Source organism: Harpia harpyja, chromosome 21, assembly GCF_026419915.1.
Source record: "Harpia harpyja isolate bHarHar1 chromosome 21, bHarHar1 primary haplotype, whole genome shotgun sequence".
NCBI lineage: Eukaryota > Metazoa > Chordata > Aves > Accipitriformes > Accipitridae > Harpia > Harpia harpyja.
Genome location: NC_068960.1, coordinates 1,415,183 through 1,436,662, shown reverse-complemented (window position 1 = coordinate 1,436,662; position 21,480 = coordinate 1,415,183). Strand labels below are relative to the sequence as shown.

The following is a 21,480-nucleotide window of genomic DNA, read 5'->3' as shown; positions in this document are numbered from 1 at the left end:
ATTTATCAAAAGATCAGCATGGCAATTTACTAGAGCTCTAGCAGCTGACTTGCTAGTAGTCTCAATCTTTCTAGGATAACTTGGAAAAGCAGCAAGACAGCAGCAGTGCCACACACATGGCGTAAAGGATTAACTATGTATAATGGACTATGGCAAAAGTAATGAGAGAGCAGCCACCATCTCCGTCTTCACGTATATCCAGGTCTCAGTTTCCTTCTTTTGCCTGGAAGTCTGTTTAAGAAAAAAACGCAGCTGGTTTCTACATCTACATTACACAACTGAAGCCTGCACTGACTCCCCCATATATCTCTCTAGTCCTTAATTTGGCTCAGCGTAAGAGAAAGTTTGATTAGACGAAGGCGTTTCAGCAGTTCATTCACCCTAGATGCTGACACACTTACATATTGACATGATATGAAACAGACACTACAGAAGGGAAGATCTGACATACCAGAAGGGAACATACAACCTTAACTTAACCAGCAGTTTTAGGAAATAAAACAGCCACCTCAGGTGGCGTAATTCAAAACAACTTCTAAGAACATTTAGAGTACTTATGACTGGATATGTACACATCATTAAAACCACTGAACTGCTGATAATCACAAGAATAGGGATTGACTGAGAGTTCACAGAATTTTTCCCACCAGTGCAGCAATAATCAAATTACTGTAAGATTTTGTAAATTCACTTTTAGCTATTGGGAATCATGAAATGCATTTTATAGAAATTACCTTTAAAGGAAACAAGGTTCCTTCTAACATTATTCCATATTTGTGTTCAACAGAACCTTCCATTATACTACTATAAAGTTACACTGCATGCTTTTGAATGGCTTTAGCCACAACATCAATTTAAAACCATTGAATAATAGAATAGAGCTTCCATACAACTTTAGATTCATTAAAAGTTTGATTTCTCCTTCCTTTCCTTTTTCCTAGGAAGTTACATCCATTTGAGTGAAAAGCAAAGATGGCTCAGTAATGTGCTAGCAGAAGTTTGTTTCCATTTTAAATATGGTTACCCGCAGACTAAGTAACATTATGTAAAGTGCAAAACAATTTTCATATATTTATCTTAAGCGCTCTTTGTACACCTAACTGGTTTATCAAGGATTTAAAGTCACAGCTTGAAAATCCGGATCTCGTCCTCTGAAGTCAGGGATGTTTTCCCCAGTCATCAGTGGCAGCAGGACAGCGTCCCCAGGCCAGCGCCGATTTAGAAAAGCCACTGATGATGATGTCAGGTTCGGAAATGCAAGAGGGAAGACCTCACCCTTCCTGCAGGCCCACATTCCACCTTTAATAAGGACGCCAAGAAAGAGCCACTAAATAATATTGTTTTTCAGTGACCACAACCATGAAACAGAAAATGCAACCTTGTGATAGCAGCACCGCCTATCTCCTTACTGAGCAGTCACCTGGGGAAAAAGCACCAAACCAAAGGTACCTGTCTCCCTCTACGTAACAGGTACTACTAGTTTCGAGTTTACAACTAACTGCAACTTCATGGGATGCTAACTCCTGCCGACTAATTAGAAACCTATAGAAAATAACAGAATTTCTTTTTCACTGCTACTTAAAGTTCTGTCCTTATCCCTTGTTAGGTCTTATTTGTATTTAAACTAGTCAGTAGCACGAAGCGATGAAGAAATCCTTCTGGAATCAAGAACCAATTAAGAACTGGAAAATTTAGTTGCAGCGTGTTCCCAAGGGCTTTATCAAGCCCAGCAGCGCCAGTAGCTGGCCTCCAGCCTGGAGACCCTTCACTGTAAGCTTTCCCCATGAGATATCATAAACACAGCCCATCCCAAACTGAGATTATGAAGCCCAGACTACAGCAGCTATGGCTGTTTACATTCCCAGCAGCTAAACTCAATACAGTCCAAACAGTTAATTCGCAGTTGCAAAACAAGCTCCCTCAAAGCCATTACTAATGGGGAAAGCATGCCCTGCCGAGGCCCCAAACATGCTGGTTTGTGACCAAGCTGTTTGTGCAGGAGCCGTCCCCATGCTTCCAGACAGCAGGATCCACCGGCACACGACAAGGAAATAGGGACCTGCCCAGCCCGGAGCTTCCCAACACCTTCTATGTGAGATGGAAAGAGGACAGCACAAGCAGCAGCCTGGGGGACACCAGACTCTGCGCACAGGGCTTGGCATCACACCCCACCGCAGCGTGCAGGCTGTTCAGCTGCCTAAATATAAGGTAGCTGCTAGGCTGGCAGCAGTCCACGGGAAGCAGGAACGGAGCTGGTCCCCTGGGAAAGGAAGGATTTGGAGAACTGAAGGTGAAGTTTTCTTGCTACTCTAGGCAGGATACCTGTTATGCCAGAACCTTTACATGAATCAATTGGCACAAAGCTTTTCAATTAGAATTCAGCAGTGCATTTTAAAAGACTGCTTCTAAAAACTAAACAATTATTTGTTGCAGCTATAATCACCTCTTTTAACACATAAAGAGGACAAAACTACTGAATTCCCTAAAAATGGTACTTTCAAACTGTTTCACGCTGAGCTAGTACAACATTTTGCCCACCATAAGCATCCAAAGTACAGAGCTCCATGAGCAAAAAGCAGCTCTTCATTTCTTCACTGTCCCTCCCCTGCACTGATACAACACTTGGCTCAGCCAGGGTGTAAGCCAGCTCAGGCAGCCAAGCTGACCGAAAATAATCTGGCAGAAACAGTTACTTTTCAACCAAATCAGCTCCCCAAATTCACTCTTCACACAAATAACCTTGCTGACATAGCTCGGGGGTGGGAACAGGTAGCAAAGAGCAGGTTAGGCTCCAAGCACAGCTCAGCTGGTGAATGGCAAATTCTTCAAAGACAGCCAAAAAACCTGAGCAGAGCTAGCTTTTCACTTTCTGATACTGTAACACTGAGAAACCGTAATTTTCAACAAAATTTTTATTGCCAAATTGACTCCTCGAACAATTTTTCTTTTCTTTGTAAGACAGCAAATAGTGTACTTCACACGAAATATGACATGCCACATAAATGCTGGTGCCATTTTCTATTTCGGGATGGTATGGCCAGAAGTAATTGTGTTAATTCACTCTGAGCAAAAAACCAAGAGGTTTGAGAGTGGAAAGACTGTATTTTTCATTCTAGACACATTAATTACAATACCTTAGCTTGCTGTGACATTTTAAAAAGGTATTACATGTGCCCTCAATTGGCCTTCTCTCTTTAAGTGTTCTATAGCACCATTCATTTTATTTCTTTCCTTCTTTCCAGAAAGGCCCTGCAGCACAGCACAGCCTGAAACACAGCTCAGCATGCAGGGCTCTGCTGCAGCTTACTGCCTGGCTGAGCTGTGAGCAGGGTGGGCAGAACAGTTCTCACCCCACAGGTTTAAAACTGGTCCCCTCACTTTTTCATTTTACAGCTCCTTCACGCTTCCAGGCCAGAAGTCTTCTCTGGACATCTGGAAACAGCAGATGAGAATTCCTGAGATAGAAGTGTTTATCTTCCACGGGGAAAGAATTTACATTTCCATGTATAAAATGAAGAGGATCTATTAAACCAGCACTGGAGATTTTAAAAAATAAAGCTTCATCTAAACAATAACTGGCTTCACAGCAGGGTCCTGTCCACCACCGTGGCATCAGTCTTGAGCCAGGGGCTGATCTCCAAAGCAGGTCAAAGCTACAAAACCAGTAGAAATTTACACCCCTGAAAGGCTAACAAGGAAGGAACAAGAGCAAACCTGACACGAAGAGCCATAAAAACTTGGACATTCACAACAGAACAAGTGACTCAGTTCAAATGTCAAAGTGGAAACAGAAACCTTGACTCACGCACTGCAGATGGGAGGTGGAGCTGGCAGTAGGTGATGCCACGGGAGCGCAAAACTACAAGTCCGCGTTCCTGAACTCTGGAAAGATTTCAGAGGAAGCGAGGAGACATCCACCCGAAACATGAGACAAAATTAAAGCTAGCCTTCCCTGCTGTTTGATTTTCCTTAAACAAAGCATTTGTTTGTTACCAGGAGTAACCAGATTAGCTCTGCCGGAGAGTTAACACTTCAGAGCACCTTTGCCAGGCTGGCAGCACATCCTGCCTGCTTTCCACATACAATAGGCAGGATTTGCTGCCAGGAAAAATGAAAGAATCAACAGCTCTGTTCCAAAACAAGGAATCCAGAATTAGATGACGATTTCCCTTCTAAAAGGTTCACTTTTTTTAACATTCACTAAGATAGACTTCATAGAAAATATAACTTAAAGGTGTTTCAGGACGACCAGCTTACTTTTCCCCATTTGACATTGTGCCAAATTCCAGGAACAGGCTTCCTTTTTAAGATAGGTGAACCCTGTATTTTATAATCCAAGTTTATGGAACCTAATTATTAAACACATCAAATAATTTTAAAACTAAATGAAAATTTCAATCAGAGGAAAGAGCTGAAACAGCTGAACAAGACCAGAGACAAGCTCAGTGATGCCATTTCACTAAGGACCCAGGAGAATCACCAACATGCAGAAGCGACTCCTGGGTGCCATTTACCATACACTTAAAGCAATTGCTGCAGTCAGTATCCAAATGTGAAATAAATCATTGTTTATGGCAGTTTATTCCTTAGCTTTTACTTGGTTTTGACTTCAAGAAATCAAGGTGATGCAGGCAGCCTCTTGTTTTCCAGCTCACCAAACACGACAAGGTTTGCCCTGCCCCTTTCTCCTCCCAGGCAGCCAGGCTCATGGAAAAGGCTCCTCACCTGAACTAGAATTTAAAATACAGGTCATAACATACACATTTCTCACTCCCCATATTCTACCCAGATTCTGCATTTCTAAATGCTTTTCAGAAGATGAGATCTTTTAGCACAGTAAAGGATCTTTCTGTGTGACTGGCAAGCAAAAATCCTACAATTGTGGCCTTCATAAATGCATATGTTAAAGGCCACTTTTCAAAACCACTTTATTACGAAGGATTTATTTTGCTTCCTTTGGCAGCCTGTGGCAATACGCAGCTTTGTGGATATACTGTAGGAGTTTGGTTTCACCTGCACAGCATTTTGAAGACAAGCCAGAGCAGAAATGTGTTTGGCCACGTACACTTCTCACCACAGAAACCAAGTTCATTATGTCACACAAAACCAGCATTCATACTGAAAAGTAAGGCGATGAACTGGGATCCTTGGTGTGGTTGGATTTTTTTTTCAAAAGAAACCAGCATGACCCAAGGTAAGCATCAATATTCTGTGAGTTATTTTTAAACATTTTAAAATCACTTCAGAATGACTGTCAGATGATAGTCACCATTTTCAATATTCACTTAGTATTTAGGGAACACCACTCACGACCACTCACCAGTTAGACTTCCAAGTTTGCCTACTATCCCCATTTTTCACCCAAATTAACAATATAAATTTCTGCACAAGTACTGAAATTGCTTTCATTGTCAATCTGGTGACCACTGATGCTTTAGTGGCAGCAGCAGCAATCACACCAAAGGCTGCTGTTTCAGAGGCAATAACCCACCAGCTCACTTACTATGGAAGGTCCTCGCTGCAGAACCTGTTTTCATACCAAAGTGACACTCAGGTCACCAATTTTAACCCATGCAGTTACTGCAGCTTCTGCGATTCTAATCCTTTAGGAGTGCTTTAAAAAAATGGTGCATCACCTCCAAGGCACCAAAATATTTCATTAATCAAGATCTGCACTTTCAGAAACCCAGGAGCTGCAAAACTACAATTAAGGCCTCAATAAATGGATAAAGATTTCTGCTCCTTTGTCTGCCTTCTTCATTCCCTCCATTGAGTTCCTCCATCAAACTTTTCTTGATCACTCAATCTAAAAGCTGCATCTTTGATCTCGTCTATAATCTCAGCCATCTGATGTTGAAGAATGAAGCCTGCCTGCTCTAATTAAAGGCAGACCAGGCTTTAGAAAGATAATCATCTTGGAAAGAAAGCAGACTGTTCCTTTGCAGTTGCAGGGAAACCCATGACAGACTGTTCACATTAGGGGATTTGAAATTCCTTTGTAAGTGAAATGGATCCAAGGCTCCTCTCCCAAGTGAGGCAGTAAATTTAGCTATTTAGAACAACCCACAGCTCAAGCCAAATCCTATTTTAGGGCCACTCTGAGGTACAGTTACTACAGCAAGGCCCTGCACTGCCCTTCAGAACTCCAACCCCTCCTTGTAAAATACACATTTGTTTTTAATATTAGATATAGGGAATTAAACCAAATATGGTGTAGTTTGAAAGAAATACTGTTCAAACAGTTAAGTCTATGTAACAAATCTAGGTAGATAATTTTGAGCCACATACACTGCAAATTCGAGATGAATGTAAGCTGAACTTTCTATATTGCAAAAATACAATTGTGGTTTAAATGTAGAACCAGATTTAAAGCAATTTTGTTCAATGGAGGAAGCAATGTTTCAGCAAGCAGTCTTTCATGAATCTGATAGCTTTTAAACTTCTGGATACAAATAAAAATTTACAGTTAAGTGCTTCCAGTTGACTACTGTCCCAGCAAATCAAATACTTATTGCTAGCCTACTATTTCATATCATGAACAAAGTTTTAGCTAGTAAAGCTCTCCCTGTATTCTCTTCAGCTTTAAAAAAACCCCAAAACCTCCACTCACAGTGTGTGTTTGGCCAATATAACAAAAGGTGGCTTCTTTTAAAGAAAGTGCATTTGATTTGTGAAAGTATTAATACCTTCAGAAGGAAATGCAAAGTGCTGCTGTAGGGAATTAAAATTCTAAATGCTTAAATCCAGCCAGGATGAAATCTAGCAGTGGTCCGATGTTTTTTTTCCAAAGTAAAAACTCTTATGTCAAGCTGTCACAAATTAGCGATAAAAAATCCCCAAGGAATCCAAGACAAAGCTAAGCTACACAAGAAACTTTCTAAACATATCAAATCATAATGTATTTTCTGTGCCTTGCTTTTTCCCCTTTAAGTATTACAACACACATTTCTCATGCTAAGTGCACTCTACTTAACATTACTACAGAACTTGAACTTTCCAAACACATCAGTTTATTAATATAATTTATAAAAAAATGCATACAAACACCCTTACACAATGTCTTGGTAAAGAACTGTTTCTAATATTTAACTGCCCAGTATTTATTTACATTTAAAAGTTTATTGTCACATAAGGTCTTTCCCTCCTCCAAGCAAGCAAGCAAGCAACCTTTTACTTATGTAGAATAATTTTATCTAAAATTAGGTGGGTACAATTTTGAAATAAGAGACAGTAGAGCAGAGAGCAACCTAAATAATTATTGAATTTGTTATTCCTTAATCTCAGGTGCAATTTTACAATCCCTGTACGCCAACACAAACTTAAGTGCTGCCAAAATGGGAATTCCCCCTGCTGCCTTTGTGCGCTAGCAGCACTCACAACCAGAGCCACACCAGAGCACTTAGGTCTAGCTGAAAATTAACCTGGCCAAGCAGCAGCAATAAATGAGCCTGCAGCCACCTCCCTTCCCTGGGCTGCCTCTCCAAAGCTGCTCACCTTGTCCCTCCACAGCAGCCTGAATTTGCGCCAGCTTGAGTCACCACCAAATCAAACCCACAACAAGGAGCGAACGTTGGATTCCTCCCTCGCACGATGCCCTACAACCTTTCTCCTTTCAAGAGTCCTGTCTGAAGCAAACCCCCTTCCCCAAACTTCAGGTACAGGTCCTTACATCCCCCTCCCCTGCATCAGTATCAGTCACAGGCAGCTCAGACTGGAATTACATCCAATAAAAGAAATTACTGGTTTCCAGTTGTCTTGGCCCCCCTCCCTGGGCCACCCTGTGGCTGCACCATTCCCTGTCCACGGGCAGGGGAACTGGCTCCAGTGCGGGCTGGGCAGGGAGAGGGGAAATCTGTCCCTTTTAGCAACAGCAGCTACTTAAAATCAGCTTAAGCTGATCATGAAACTGCACCCTGGGGCCAACATTTCATTAACACAGAAGTGACATCAGCTGGTGGAGCTACTGAAAAAAGTTGTTGTGTCCTCCTTCCTACCATCATCGGCTGCTCACAGCTCCCTTTGCCTGGCACAAGCATCTCCCCTAGCCAACAGCTCAAAGGACTGACCTGACTGAAAACTAACCTGGTTGGAAGAAAACCCACTTTTCAGTCAGATTAACTCCACTGCCAAGATCAGACGTGCAAGCACAAAGAAGGGGTGGGAATAAATGGAAGGGCAGCCAGGGAACCAAGGCTTGGCAGAAAGGGTACTGGTGCAAAGCACGATGCAGTTGTACATCCTGACCACAGAGTTAAGGCAGCAGCTGATGTTTCTGGATAAGAAAACAGTTCATGGATTTTCTACACATGGGTTTGGCAGCTTTTAGTTTTAGGCAAGGACCAGACCCCTTGCCAAACCACCTGCTGACATGAGAACTCCTTCACATTTAAGGAGAGAAGGGGGACACCCCCCCCCAAAAAAACCCCCCTCAAACATATCCTGAACTTTCAAACAAGACATTACTTTCCATTCTAGCCACAAAACAGGTGGATTGCCCACTAACTCAAGACATTTTTAAATGTTATGACTTCTTTTACCAGAAGTCCTGCATTGTTAATCACTGGAAAAGACTCCAAAAAGTAGTACTGCCTTTTGCAAAGATAAACTTTTTACAGTGCAGACATGTTTGAATAGGAAAAATATGCAATACAGGAATAAGCAAAATACACTGAACTGCTAAAAAAAAAAATCCTAGGCATTTTTTGCATATTTGTTTGCTTTTTTGCACTTTGGCAGGACACTTCAGCTACATATTACTTTGCATAAGCGTCAAAAAACTCCAATCCAGAAATGAACATTTCACCAAAGGTAATGCTATTCTTAATTTAATACACTGTCCAGACATGTCTATTCTGAGTTTGGGGATTCAAAAAACTGGCAAGAGAAAGCCTTTGAAAAGGAACCAAACTGAATCAATACAAGAAGCAAAACAAGGAAACACAGAAAAGGCAGAACAATGAAGTAGGAATAGAAAGTAAGAATGCAGAAAGGAGCTGGAAGCTTTGAAATAACAGTAAAACTATAAGGGAATTCAGGGACCTGAAGTTATATAAAATTGACTAATAGGCTAGTGACAAAATAGGGATTATTCTTTACGCCTACTATTTCACAATGAAGCCTTTGCACTGATTTTCTGATCAGTAGCCATGATTAACAATTAATGGCTGAACCCTTTATTATGTTTCACCAACAGGAAAGCAAGTTTCTGAGCTGAGTCCGACAATTAGCCTGCAACTGAGACGACTCATCCAATTACTGGGTTTTACGGCACTGGATATAGATGTCTGTTTTTATGTTGCTTAGATACAGGGTATACAAGACCATACTAACGTGTATAACATGCAGAACTATGCTATTACCACCCTGCCATGTGTTGCACACGATGCTTTTTGCTGTTCTAGCATGAAACCGAAAGTTAACTCTATCCCTAGATTTCTGAGAAGGAAATACGAGCCTTGGACTAATAGTCTAATTGAGGTTTATTAACATGTACTGCACTTCAACACACACTTGGACCCGCTGTTACAAAACCAGGATTACTTTATCCTACTGTTCCATTCCTACAAAAAATATCAGATCAGAACACTTAATCTGCGTATTAAATAAGCTTACAGCAAGACAAACCAGTTCAATGTTTGACTGAAATAGAAGCTGCAACAGTTTAGCTCACACATTTTTCTGTATGAAAATGTTAGCTTTCTATCTTCATTTTCTACAGAAAATTCAACTTTTAATCAGGTGGATTAACATTTCCTATTAATTGCTTGATAATTAGTTCATAGATGCCAAAAAAGTTTGTTTGAATAAAGTGCTGTACTTTCCAGAGCCATATCACAGCCCTAACTTTCCAATCTGCATGCAATGTATCTTCTAAAAAGGGCCAACCTTATAACTTAATATTCCCATCACTGGCTAAAGTAGTTTTTTGTAGCCTTAACTCTGTCACAAGTGGCATGCTCCAACAGCATTAACAGTTCTCAGCAATCACATACCTTTTCTGTGCAATGCTCAGCTGTACGAGTTACCAGTTCTCCTTTTATTATTTTTTCACTCTGGAAGTATCATTGGGATGTTGAGAAACATGCAATATAGCCAACAAGTATATTTATACAAAAATCTCAGTCCAGCAATTTCTGGCACAGGACAACTTGTAAGACAGAAGGAAAAAACTCCTTTATTGATTCTTCCCACCTAAAATCCATTTGGCTATTTTGCATACCCATTTTTTGCAGATCCCCTGGCTCTTTGATTCGCTCTGCCAGAGTCAGCCCAGGATGTTCCTGTCATTTTGCGATGCAATTAACTTCACAAGAAAACAATCTGTGTCAAGGAAAAAAAAAAGCTCCACCTCACTTAGGAGAAGAACTTGTGACCTCACCCAGATGGCGTGTATTTATGAAAGCCCATTTCCTGTTGAGACAGCAGGACTGTCCAAACATAAGATAGATGCACAACTATTCTGACATGCTTTTATCAGCAACGGAATAGCGATTACAAACTCAAAGCTTTTAAGGCTATTTGGTTTCTACAGAATAAATTTTAACCAAAATGTTCTAATTCAGTCAACAAAGCAATGTTGCGGATAAAAAAGCTACTCTAAAGTTCCCTATTTTTTTCTTGTCTAGACATCAAGTGCTGCTTTAAGCACAACAACATCTGTGAGGATCAAATTTAGCTTTCCTTTCAAGACTGGTACCTATAACAATCAAGCAGCCCTGAAAAAATTAGGTAATCAAGCACAGTAATCTGTTAAAATCACTTGACAGTTACCACCAACTGCTATGAAGCTACTTGGTTCTGAATTACTGGAGATCAGCCATACCTTACACAGTTTAATTTGCATTATTAAACTCCCATACGTTTCAGACCAGAGCTGTGCCATGGCAAACGGGGGCAGCTAATTGCTGCCTTAGGTAAGGCCCAAGACAGTGGGCTGGAGGTTCTCCTGAATACCAAAAAAAAAAAAAAAAAAAAAAAAATGGAGCTGCTACTTTTAAGTTATGAAACCTTTCTTTATGGAAACTGTACATAAGACTAGAAAACATTTCTAACACACTAAGACACTTTTTTTTCATTTAACCACATCCTAAAAAGATCATATGTATTTGGCATTTCATAATTTGCTAATACAATGACCTCTAAAGAGCAGTTCTGGTCACAGACCTGTTATCATAACCTAAAAATACCATGCAAGTATCTAAGAAATACATTTGCTTTCATAAATTCCAAGTGTATCACCTTACAGCATCAGGTTGGAACAGCTTGTTAGATCACTTCTAGCTATTTTAGCAGATTAAATCATTACTATTTTAGGATTTGGACTCTGGGCATAACCTGGCATTAAACTTATTTGCTCTAAAGAACCACCATCAGATCAAGTTAGAATCAAGGAATCACAGCTTCATCCACAAAGAGGGTAATACCAAGATTATTTTGTTTATATGAATAAACGTATATATAAATAAATCAGAAGAGTTGGACTCCACCTCCAGAGTAGAGGTGCACAGCTGACCATTTAGCTGAGCAGCTGTCACTAAAGCAGGTTCAAGTATGTTTTTACCTTCATTATTCTGCTGTTATGTCAGATACCAACACCTCCACCTTGGATGCACCTAGCACCCCTGGACAATACATGCTTTCCTACTGTTTTAGCTTGCTCTGCTTCCCTTTAGTGCTTCACCCAGGCAGCCACACAGGTCCGGCTTGGGATGGTGACTCAGGGTCCGGTTATGTGGTGTGACACAAGCACAGCGCACCAGGTTTGGCACAATCATTATTGCTGCCCTAGACCATTCAAAACCTTGTGAAACCACCTGAGAAGTCTCTGCACAGAAAAATGACATTTTAAGGCAACATAAGACTGTGCCTTCCTGAGACAGAAGCTCCCTTTACCCTTGCTGTGCAGTCCTGATCCCCCAAGATGACTGGCTACAACAGATCCTATGGTATATGTCTATTGCAGATATTTTATCAGTCCTCTGATCGGTTTCACCAAGCAGCAGCATGATGAACAGAGCCAAAGATGAGGACATGCATGCAAGAGGGCAATTAATATTTCCCAAATCCCTGAGTTTGCAATCTTTTAATTTCTTTTTCAGCAACAAAAATCTCAAGTATTTTACACACTGCCCACTCAGCAGTGGACACACAAGTCTGCCACAAAGTTATATAATATCTTTTTTCTTCTAACCAAAAGGCTTTAGCTAGTTCTCTACTGGAAAGCACAACATTTTATTAAGATATCTTCAAGTCAACAAAATTTAGCGCAACTAAACCAAGTCATTCTTCACCACCAAATACCAGAAATTTTTATAGAAGTTGGAAAAGCATTTTCTGCATCTATTAAGGAGAAGCAAAATAACTGAAGCTTCATCTGCCCTGGAAGCACCCACCGCTCAGGAAAATAAGGTAACACACCCAAGAGCTCATTCTCACAGCATGCAGGCACAGAGACACACATTTCTCTCACACAAGAGTCACTTAAAGACAAATAGTTGAAACTATCAAAATTTGGACTTTCTGAGAAGCAGGGAGCAGACTACAGCTTTAACGCATTCTTCAGCTATTTGGTAAGGTGGAGCTCTACATTAGCAATGATGGCACAATCAACGCACGGACCACCACAAGCCTGGTGCTATCAGACGTCAACCACACAGAAGCCACCTCTGGCTCAGGAAGCTCCGGAGACAGACACAGCTGGCAGCCATGAGAACACGCGTGGGAAACACCACGGGCTATCTGAGCCTCGCACCCTTCCTGCGTCATCTGCTTCTGGCCACTGGACGTTGGGCAAGGCAGACGCAGCCCAGTCAGGGCATTCCTAGGTTTTCATGTGGTCTGAAATCGGATCACAAATGATGAGGCCTTTTAAACCGAGGGCTGAGCAAATACTTACTCACCGATTTAAAACCTGTTGCTGCCCTTGTAAGAGCACTACTACATGTTGCACTTGTTATCTAGAAGTTTTAATATGGTGGTTTTCTGGAAAACACCATACTGCAATGCGCTAAAAGCACAGTATTACACACAGTGAACAACTTCTGCAGAGAACTAAGTTTCTGAAAAACGCAACGTAATTTCTTAACAGTTTCTAATCTTAAGGATTCTTAAGGACCTAGACTTTAAACTGACATGAGATCATCTTGGTCCCTGAGGAATTAAGAGATACTGATAAAGTGACTGCCTTTACAAAACTTAGAGGGAACACCTAAAAGCAGGCCAGAATACACTCCTTTGTTTTCTGACCATCTGTTCACAGACAAAACCTCTCTTCTTACCAGGGGTTCCAGTACAGCAATACAGCTTCTCACCAGCAGCAGCAGGTGTTCAGCCTTACAGTCCTCACCAGTCATCCACTGAGACAGAACAACTGAAGAAAGTCACTACAAAGTCCTCAACTTCAGTAAATTCAGGTCATTTTCCCTCTGTCTTTAGCAATCTGCTTTGAAGGATACATTAATCAATGGGATTAACAGGCATGCTCACAAAATTTAATCTAGACCATACCTTGGACACACTTTATATCCACAAGCTACTCCATTTGTTGCTGCATTAATGGCCATTGCAAATACACTGACAAGTGCCAAGTTTTACAAGAAGCAGCCCCAAACTGAAAACATAATAGCTGCATGTTCTTCTATAATTGGAAGTTTGTACTGTTAGAAAAATCAGATTCCTGAGCTGCACAACGCATTACATTGTGTCAGTTTTCCCCAAAGGGTGCAGGAAATAGATAAATATGCAGATACCAAGAAACTTTGTTGATACTGCTGAGGCTGAGAGGCAGCGTTAAAGGGGTAACTGTTAGTTCTTGGCTTGCTTACATCTCTGATGGAAACACCATTTCGCCAACTTCTGCACATCCCATACAGTAGCCTAGAAGTGGCTCAGAGGTAATGAACAGTTTATGCAGCTGTATATGCCAACTCCAGTGTTTCAGTCAATATAAAGCTTACTGCCTCCTTGCTCTGCCTGTTCAACAGCCAAACTACTAACATGCAGATGTTGAGATAATGCAGTCCCTTTGCTATTAGTATACAAGTGCTTTAGCATTCACACACACTTTATTTCAATCAGTCCTTGACAGTTAGTTACATGAAGTCCAAAAGTCTGCACATGTTCAGGAAAACAGATCTTCCCTAATTCAATCTACTCAGGCTCTTTAAACCTGTCATTGAATTAATCTGCCATCCAGAAAGATCTAAGCCAATTTTGTAGTTAAAGAGACCTCAAACTTCATTTGGAGATAAACAGGAAATGTTTAAGATAACTATTATAAACACTGAAATGAGATTTTTCTTTTCATGAGTACTCAGATGCAGACAAATGCCAACCTCTAGGACCGAGCACAAAGCAAATTCTCCCCCTGCCCATAAATATGAACGTATTTCAATGTTTACCACTTCTTCAAATATCTTTACCAATGACAACAAGCACTCCAAATAAATAATGCCTACCACATTTAACTTTTTTTAAAAGGATGTTTGGGTGAGCCAGAAGTTTTCGAATACTGGGGTCATACTAATTTTTTTAATTTTTTCTTCCACATAAGAACTAGAAAAACATTAAAGAAGTGGTTTTTTGACACTAAATGGCATTGTAGGGTTAATGTTATATTGATTGAAGTGTTTTGGACTTAACAGAGATGAGTGCACTCTTCTTTTACCACTCTGGATGTTCAATAAAGCTAGTTTGCAAAGTACTATCAACAAAAGTTGAAGAAGTAAAAGAACTTCCTTAAGGAACAACTCACAGAACAATTCTGAAACAGACTAGAATCAATGGGTAACACAGAAAGAAAAAAATTAATACCTTGGACCATCTACTTTTTCCACAAAGTATTACTAAAAGTTATCATTTTCCAGGAGGTCTTCCCCTATACAAATCAAATGTACGTAGCTCCTTACTGTACACAATCATTCAATAATAGTCATTTTAACATAACTTGCTTTAATGTAATAATTGTGTCACAGTAACACCAATTCCAACTTATGACTTACAGATTGCGAAGTGGCTTGAAGAAATACTAAATATAGTTCAGCATAGTAACTTTTATGCAGGGCATGAGCTATTAAAAGATACGTTCAAATCCTTCTATTGAGTCACAGTAATGTCATGTGTACAGGGCCTGGAAAAACCTATTTGCATACAAGAAGTTGTATTTGAACAGTGGAAAAGTAGTAAAGAAGCTATAGTAAGTTAGCTTCTTGCATTAAAAAAACAAAACAAAACAAAAAACCCCCCAAAAAACTAAGGTGGTTTGTGGTCTCTTCCAGATTTCTAATTAGTGAGATCTGCCTGTCCCTGGTTTAAATTACTGTAACAAGGCAGATAGAGTATCTCTTCTAGTAAAGACAGTAAGTATATCCACTTATCTATCAGTCTTAATCTTAAATGATTTCACCAGACCTAAACTTTCCAGACCAGTTGGCTAGAATAATTTTTAATCTGCATGGTACTCTGTTGATTGCATCTAAAAGATGAAAAAAGAAATTGATGGGAACAACATTAACAGTTGTGTCCCCAAAGGCAGGAAAGCCTAACTCACCTAAAATTGTCAGACAGTCTAACAAGTGTCATTAATTACAAACCTGGTTTTCTGTAAACAAACAGCAGGAAACAAACACCTCTGTGGACTCATTCCTCATATAAATTACTTAGCTACGTAGTTCAAATGCTTATTAGTGTATCATTTGAAAGACTTTAATGACAATACCTCTGAATGTTTATTTTCATTACAGATGACTGCAACTATAAAGTAGAACACTTCCCGAGCTTCTAATCAAAATCTGTCTCCCTTTGTAATTTATAAAAGACTAAGAAAACTGGAAGACAAGCACACATAGATATCTGAAGATTTACCTTGTTGATGTCATACACAATATAATCCTTTTCATTTATGAGCCTAACATGCAGCTCATCTGCTCGAATGAGTATCTGCTTATGAAGCATCCCAAGGAAAGGTACAAACACACCAGGAAGGTAGTACATCACCTCTTCAAATTTGTGAGACAGCATGTAATAAAACATATTCCATGACTTCCATTTCACAAGGCACTGTACCCAGACGAAGCATACAGGAAACATGTGTGTGGAACAGAAGAACTGTTCTCAGTGGATATGAGCCTTGGTCCTCAAAACAGATGAAGGTTTACAGGAATTAATACATAAATTCCATTAAAAGCAATCTCAGCACATAGCCTCTAAGGAATCACAGGCCACCGGAAAATCATGAAGTTTAGAATGAAGGTTATTTTTTTCTTCTCCACTCCTTCCCCCCCTTAATTTTTTTCAGCCTAACTAAAAGTTTCAAGCTGTTTCCAATTGCTTAGGCTGGAGCTGGGATGCAGCTCAAAATAAAGTTAGAGCTGAGGTAGTTTTGTGTGATTAGCTGGTGTATCTGTCATGGTCAAGATGCCAGTTTATTCTGATGCATTAATTCAGCTCACGTGGAACTAATGATTTCCTGGTAAGCCATGCCTCCGCTCCCCTGCACACCCCAGTCCTGCTTCTTGCGAATTATCTCTGAGTAGATGTGACATCCTTCACGATGACATGAGAACCAACACGCACTGAGATTCACAGTTCGTTACTCTAGCTAAGACTGCCCTGAGAAAGTTCTGATGCCACCTCCCAAAAAGAGGTTGTCTGAGTCACCTGGCCCGGACTTGGACAGTCTCTCTGACACCAGCCAACAAAAAACTAGAGGGACCAGTGCTTGAACTGCCAGTTTTCAATGAAAGGCAAAATACAGTTTCATTTTCCCCTTTCCTCCAGGTTTATATAGACAAGCCACTGATATTTTACTTTATGGGTTAACCAGAGCTTGAGTTGTTCCCCTCAGTAGAAATGCTTGCTTGCAGACCTGCAACACTTACAGCAAACCTGTCAAATACATAAAAAATAAAGTACTGGGTGGCAGATCGAATACTTGTCTTGTTTTAAGGCATCCAACAACATCCACAAGATAATCACTGCAAAATATTTACCACATCTATTAATTACTGTGGAATCCTGTTCCACTCCGCTAATCCCCTCTTTCATTAGTTTCCTATATATATTTCATAATTCTATATAATACTATCCATGCAGACTCTTAGGCTTCCCATAAATGCCATTCCTCTGTTTTAATGAAGCTCTTGCCCATCTTTTCTTATTTTCAATGCTACGGAGTTAATTCTGTGATCTTAAGTGACATATTTGTGGTACAAGGCCAAGGATGACAACCTTCAGAAGCTGGCTGTAAGAAAGGCAGTATCATTCATACCTACAGCAAGCTGACCAGGATAAATCCTGAACTATTTTAAACATCCCTTCATTAAACGGAACAAAACCATGGTAAAGACACATCACTGATGCATAGCCAAGGTTTGCTAACCTCATGATAACATGCCCGTTCCCCCCACCTCCCCACCCCTCAATTATGGAGAAAAAAAGCTCTGAATGACCAAAAAGAAAACCAGTAGAAGATATCCCGTTCTAATACAACACCACAAGAAGCAGCAGCCAGTTGAAGATCACCCTACGGAGCAGCAGATTACATCAAAGGGTAGAAGTCCCTTTCAAAGGGAGTAGGCAGTCCACACAACATCCTGAGCGTGCCAGGTGAGCCAGCAGAGTTGTGGGGATGTGACCCCTCAGCACAGATGCCAAAACTGCTCCTCTTGTGGGGCAGCTTATTCACCTGCTAGATCTCCCAACGGCACACAAGGTCTGGAAATACTGAGCACTGCACCTCTTAAAGACATTTGCATAACCAGAAGAACCCTTTTGGCATAGGATTTGTCTCCTCATTCTGTCAAAGCATAAAAAGCTAATAAATGAGTTACACCAACTCAATACAAACCCACCTCAGAAAGCAGCAAGCTGCAACAGTGGGAAACACTGCAATTTTTTTTTTTCCTTTTTCTTTTTTTCTTCAATGTTAAAAAATTGAAATGGTTCACTCCTCATTTTGGTACCCAGTGCCAGAAACACTTGCCTCTGCTAATATTGCCTGCAAGATCCTACTGAATGATGTCGCACCTCCCACGTCTTCCATGAGTTCTACAGCGCTTATCAAAACCACAGAAGGCAGCACTGCCCCAAATTTGAAAACCTCAGCCCTGATATTTGCAAGTGAAACCAATCACAAATCTTTCACTACTAAGTGATTTTACTTTGGGAAATTAAGACAGACCCTGGTGACTATCTGAATGCTTGGCTAGTACATGAAATGTAAGGAGGCTAGCAATATTAAATATTCACCAACTAATTTCAATAGCGCATTTGATACCTCTTGAAAAAAAAATGCTTTTCAAGTTAACTTTTATTAAAACTGTGAAGTGAACCATTTCTCCTTCTTGGTACACCAACTGGTCTAATCATGCTTGATTTCTTGATGCAGTGTTTGCAGGGCTGAGCCACCCCTCTCACCTCCATAACTGGAGGAAAAGAAATGCAGAAGCATTTCCAGAAATTATCTCTGGCTCTATGAAATCAAAGTCTTCACTACACTGGGGGCTTGGACGGGCCTTTAAACTACTATTTAAAAGGCTGTCTGTATCTAAGTGAACATCTAATACAAATGATTAATTTCAACCTCTTTACAGACAACAGGATATCTGGAAAGTCAGATAAAAGCATTGCAATGATGAACCAAAAAAATTAAACAAAAACAGGTTTGGGGAAAACCAGTGCTCAATTGCGCACATGAATACACTGCACTCTGGGAAACGTAAAAATATCTTCCCTGAGTTTCCACTGCTATAGCTCCTGTACACACATGCTCATACATTGCAAAAGCAACACAAACCTCCCGAGTTTTGTTTCTTTCCCTCCCATCCCCAAATTTCATCCATAAACTAAGTTTCCCTAGTTTCATTACAATTAATGCAGATTTACAGTGATGAAAATTATTTCAGTTATATAAGCATTTTTCTTTAACTTGGAAAGCCACAAAGGTCAGCAACAAAAGAGTAAGTACCACCTTGTGCTAACAAGACTACACAAACAAACCCCTAGAAGGGGCAATTTGGTTCATTCAAAGCACTTACAAACACGAGGAAAACACTTATACATGAAAAAGGCAACAAGCACTGGTCAAAAGTTTATGATTACCCTCACTCTTCAGAGTCTTCTCACCTCTATTTAATGAAAAGAAAAGTTTGTATGTTCTTGGGTAAAGAATCCATACAACTAACTTAAGATACTTTATTATTAAAAAACATTCTATAAGCAAAGACAGAACCAATAAGGATGTGCTTGTATTTAATACCGACTAAAACAGGAAAGAGAGAAAGAGTTTAATTTAAACTATTAATATTAAACTTATAAAAACAAATGAGTTGGTGTAATTTCAAACAGTTTTTAATGAAAGACAATTACAGGTACTTGTCCATATTTTAATGAAACTAGAAAACTTTACTGTTTCAGAAGCTGGCTGCTAAGGCCCCAGCAGACTACCTGGCGAAAAAGTATGAGCAATAATCATGCACACAGACAACCACACCCTGAGAAGCTCTGTTTTGAAACGACCAATAGCCACAGCTTCCACCGGGCTTCAGCTGCATTTAGTCAAAGGTCATTACGAACTTCCCAACCCATACATGACTATAAACAGCTCTCCAGATTTAATTCTGATTTTCCCCTTGAAGTAGAAAGGAGCCCAAGATGTTTATCCTACTCAGTACAATGCAGATTACTTGAAATTCCACTTGGGATTTGGAGCTGTGGGCCAACACGTGCAAAAAGGGAATGCCAATAATCACCCCAACAATATAAAAAAAAAATCCATTAATTTATATGAAATGAGAATGAAAGGACACAAGATTGGTTTGGAAGTTACGCTTTCTTTTATAGCAAAACAAACGCCCTATTAAAAATCTACTACTTAGCCATTATTAGCTGACACACTTGACCTGTTTTATATGTATGTAGGCCCCAAAGAAAACAAACACCATGTTAAGCAAGTTATTAGAGTGGAGACCATGAAAGTATAAACTCAGATAATATGAAAGTTTATACTTTCAGTATAAGTACATACTTTCAGATTAAGTTTCCACTAAAAGCAGAGAGGAGTATCTGGGGGAAAAATATAGAACTCTACTAGAAAAGCAGTAAAGTTACGTTTGCATTTTTAGCACACAGAAGAGCCGCAGGCAGACACTCCTGTGTCTACGCGCAGATTTCTTTCCACACAATCAGACTAAAGAGCTTCCTAGACTCTGACATCTGGAAATCAGTGGTGATCATACCCTACAAGACTGCGGTTATTTTTGTTAAAATTAAGTCATAGAGAATGCGCTCTCTGAAGTCTCCTTTAATGTGAAAAAGAGCGAGAAATGGATCGAATAACTCAATATTAACACAGCAACAAAGGAAACGAAAGTCACAAAAACCCAGACAGGAAGCACACAATGCAAATAGCTCTGCGGGGCTCGGGGGGGGGGGGGGGGGGGGGGGGGCAAGGTGACCCTCTGGAGAAGCCCCCTCCCTCGCTTCCCCTGACCCCCAGGCCTGACACCCCCCAGCCCCCAAGGGACCTCGCCTTTCTGCCCCCCCCCCCCCCGCCTTAAACTCGACACAAACCTTAAACACGAACCGCACAAACGCGCGTTCGGGAGGGAAGCGGTCTATTCGGGGGCCAACTGCAGCACCCGCGGGGGGCTCCGTTTCATTCGCTGCATGAGCCGCTCCCGGGGCTGACAGCACGTACCGACAGGTACCGGGAGGCCTCGGTGCCAGCGGAGACCGACGGACCGAGCCCGCCCTTCGGAGCCGACCCCCGCCCGGTCGCCCAGGGCCCGCTCCCAGCTCGAAAACCGAGGACCCGAATCTTCTCGCTGCTGTTTTTTAGTTTTCGAGCAACGAAGGCCTCTGCCGCCTCGCCTTCCCTCCCCGTCCCACCCGTTTCTTTCCGAGCTGACACAAGTTTTTTCTTCCCCAAAAGGCCCGGCGCAGCAGAGGCGCGGGAAACCCCGCCGTGCCCCGTCCCCTCCTCGCGGCCGAGACTGCGGACAGCCTCCACCCCGCTCCCCGCCGCCGTGCTCCGCCGGGGGAAAAAAACCGGAGCGGAGCCGCCGCCTGAGCCCCAGCCCCAGCCCCGGCCCAGCCAGACAGGGCTACCCGCGGCCGAGAGACCCCGGCCCCACCGCCCACCTGCCGACGGTCTGGTTAGCCAGCTGCTTCATCCGGTTGAACTGCTTCTTCATGGCGGCGGCCGTTCGCCCCGGCCTCCCGCCGGGCACCCACTGCTCCTCCGCCGCCGCACCACCGCCGGCCCGGCCCGGCCCGGCCTCCCGCCTCCTCCTCCTCCCTGCCCACACCGGAACCTACCGCCGCTTCCGGCCCCGCCCACACCATCACGTGCCCGCATGGGGGGGAAACAGCCGGGTCCCCGGGAGGGGCGGGGCGGCCGGAGAACCCGGATGTCGGAGCTCGGGGAGGGCGAAGGTGGCTCCTCCGCTCACGCCGCTCTCTCAGGAGCGCGGAGCGTTGCCG

General features: G+C 41.6%; 1 protein-coding gene across 9 annotated transcripts in view; it reads right to left on the bottom strand.

The window, feature by feature from the left end:
• The window catches only part of ARHGAP17 (Rho GTPase activating protein 17), a 48,736-nt gene extending 27,423 nt beyond the window's left edge, over window positions 1-21,313 (bottom strand). For 7 of the 9 annotated variants that reach the window (XM_052772324.1, XM_052772326.1, XM_052772325.1 and 4 more), the window contains exon 1: window positions 21,139-21,313. In XM_052772324.1, the coding sequence (XP_052628284.1) occupies window positions 21,139-21,191 (53 nt within the window). In that variant the 5' untranslated portion in view covers window positions 21,192-21,313. The remainder of the gene's footprint in view (window positions 1-21,138) is intronic. The other 2 variants (XM_052772322.1, XM_052772329.1) reach the window with 1 other exon arrangement.
• Window positions 21,314-21,480: the final 167 nt, after the last annotated feature.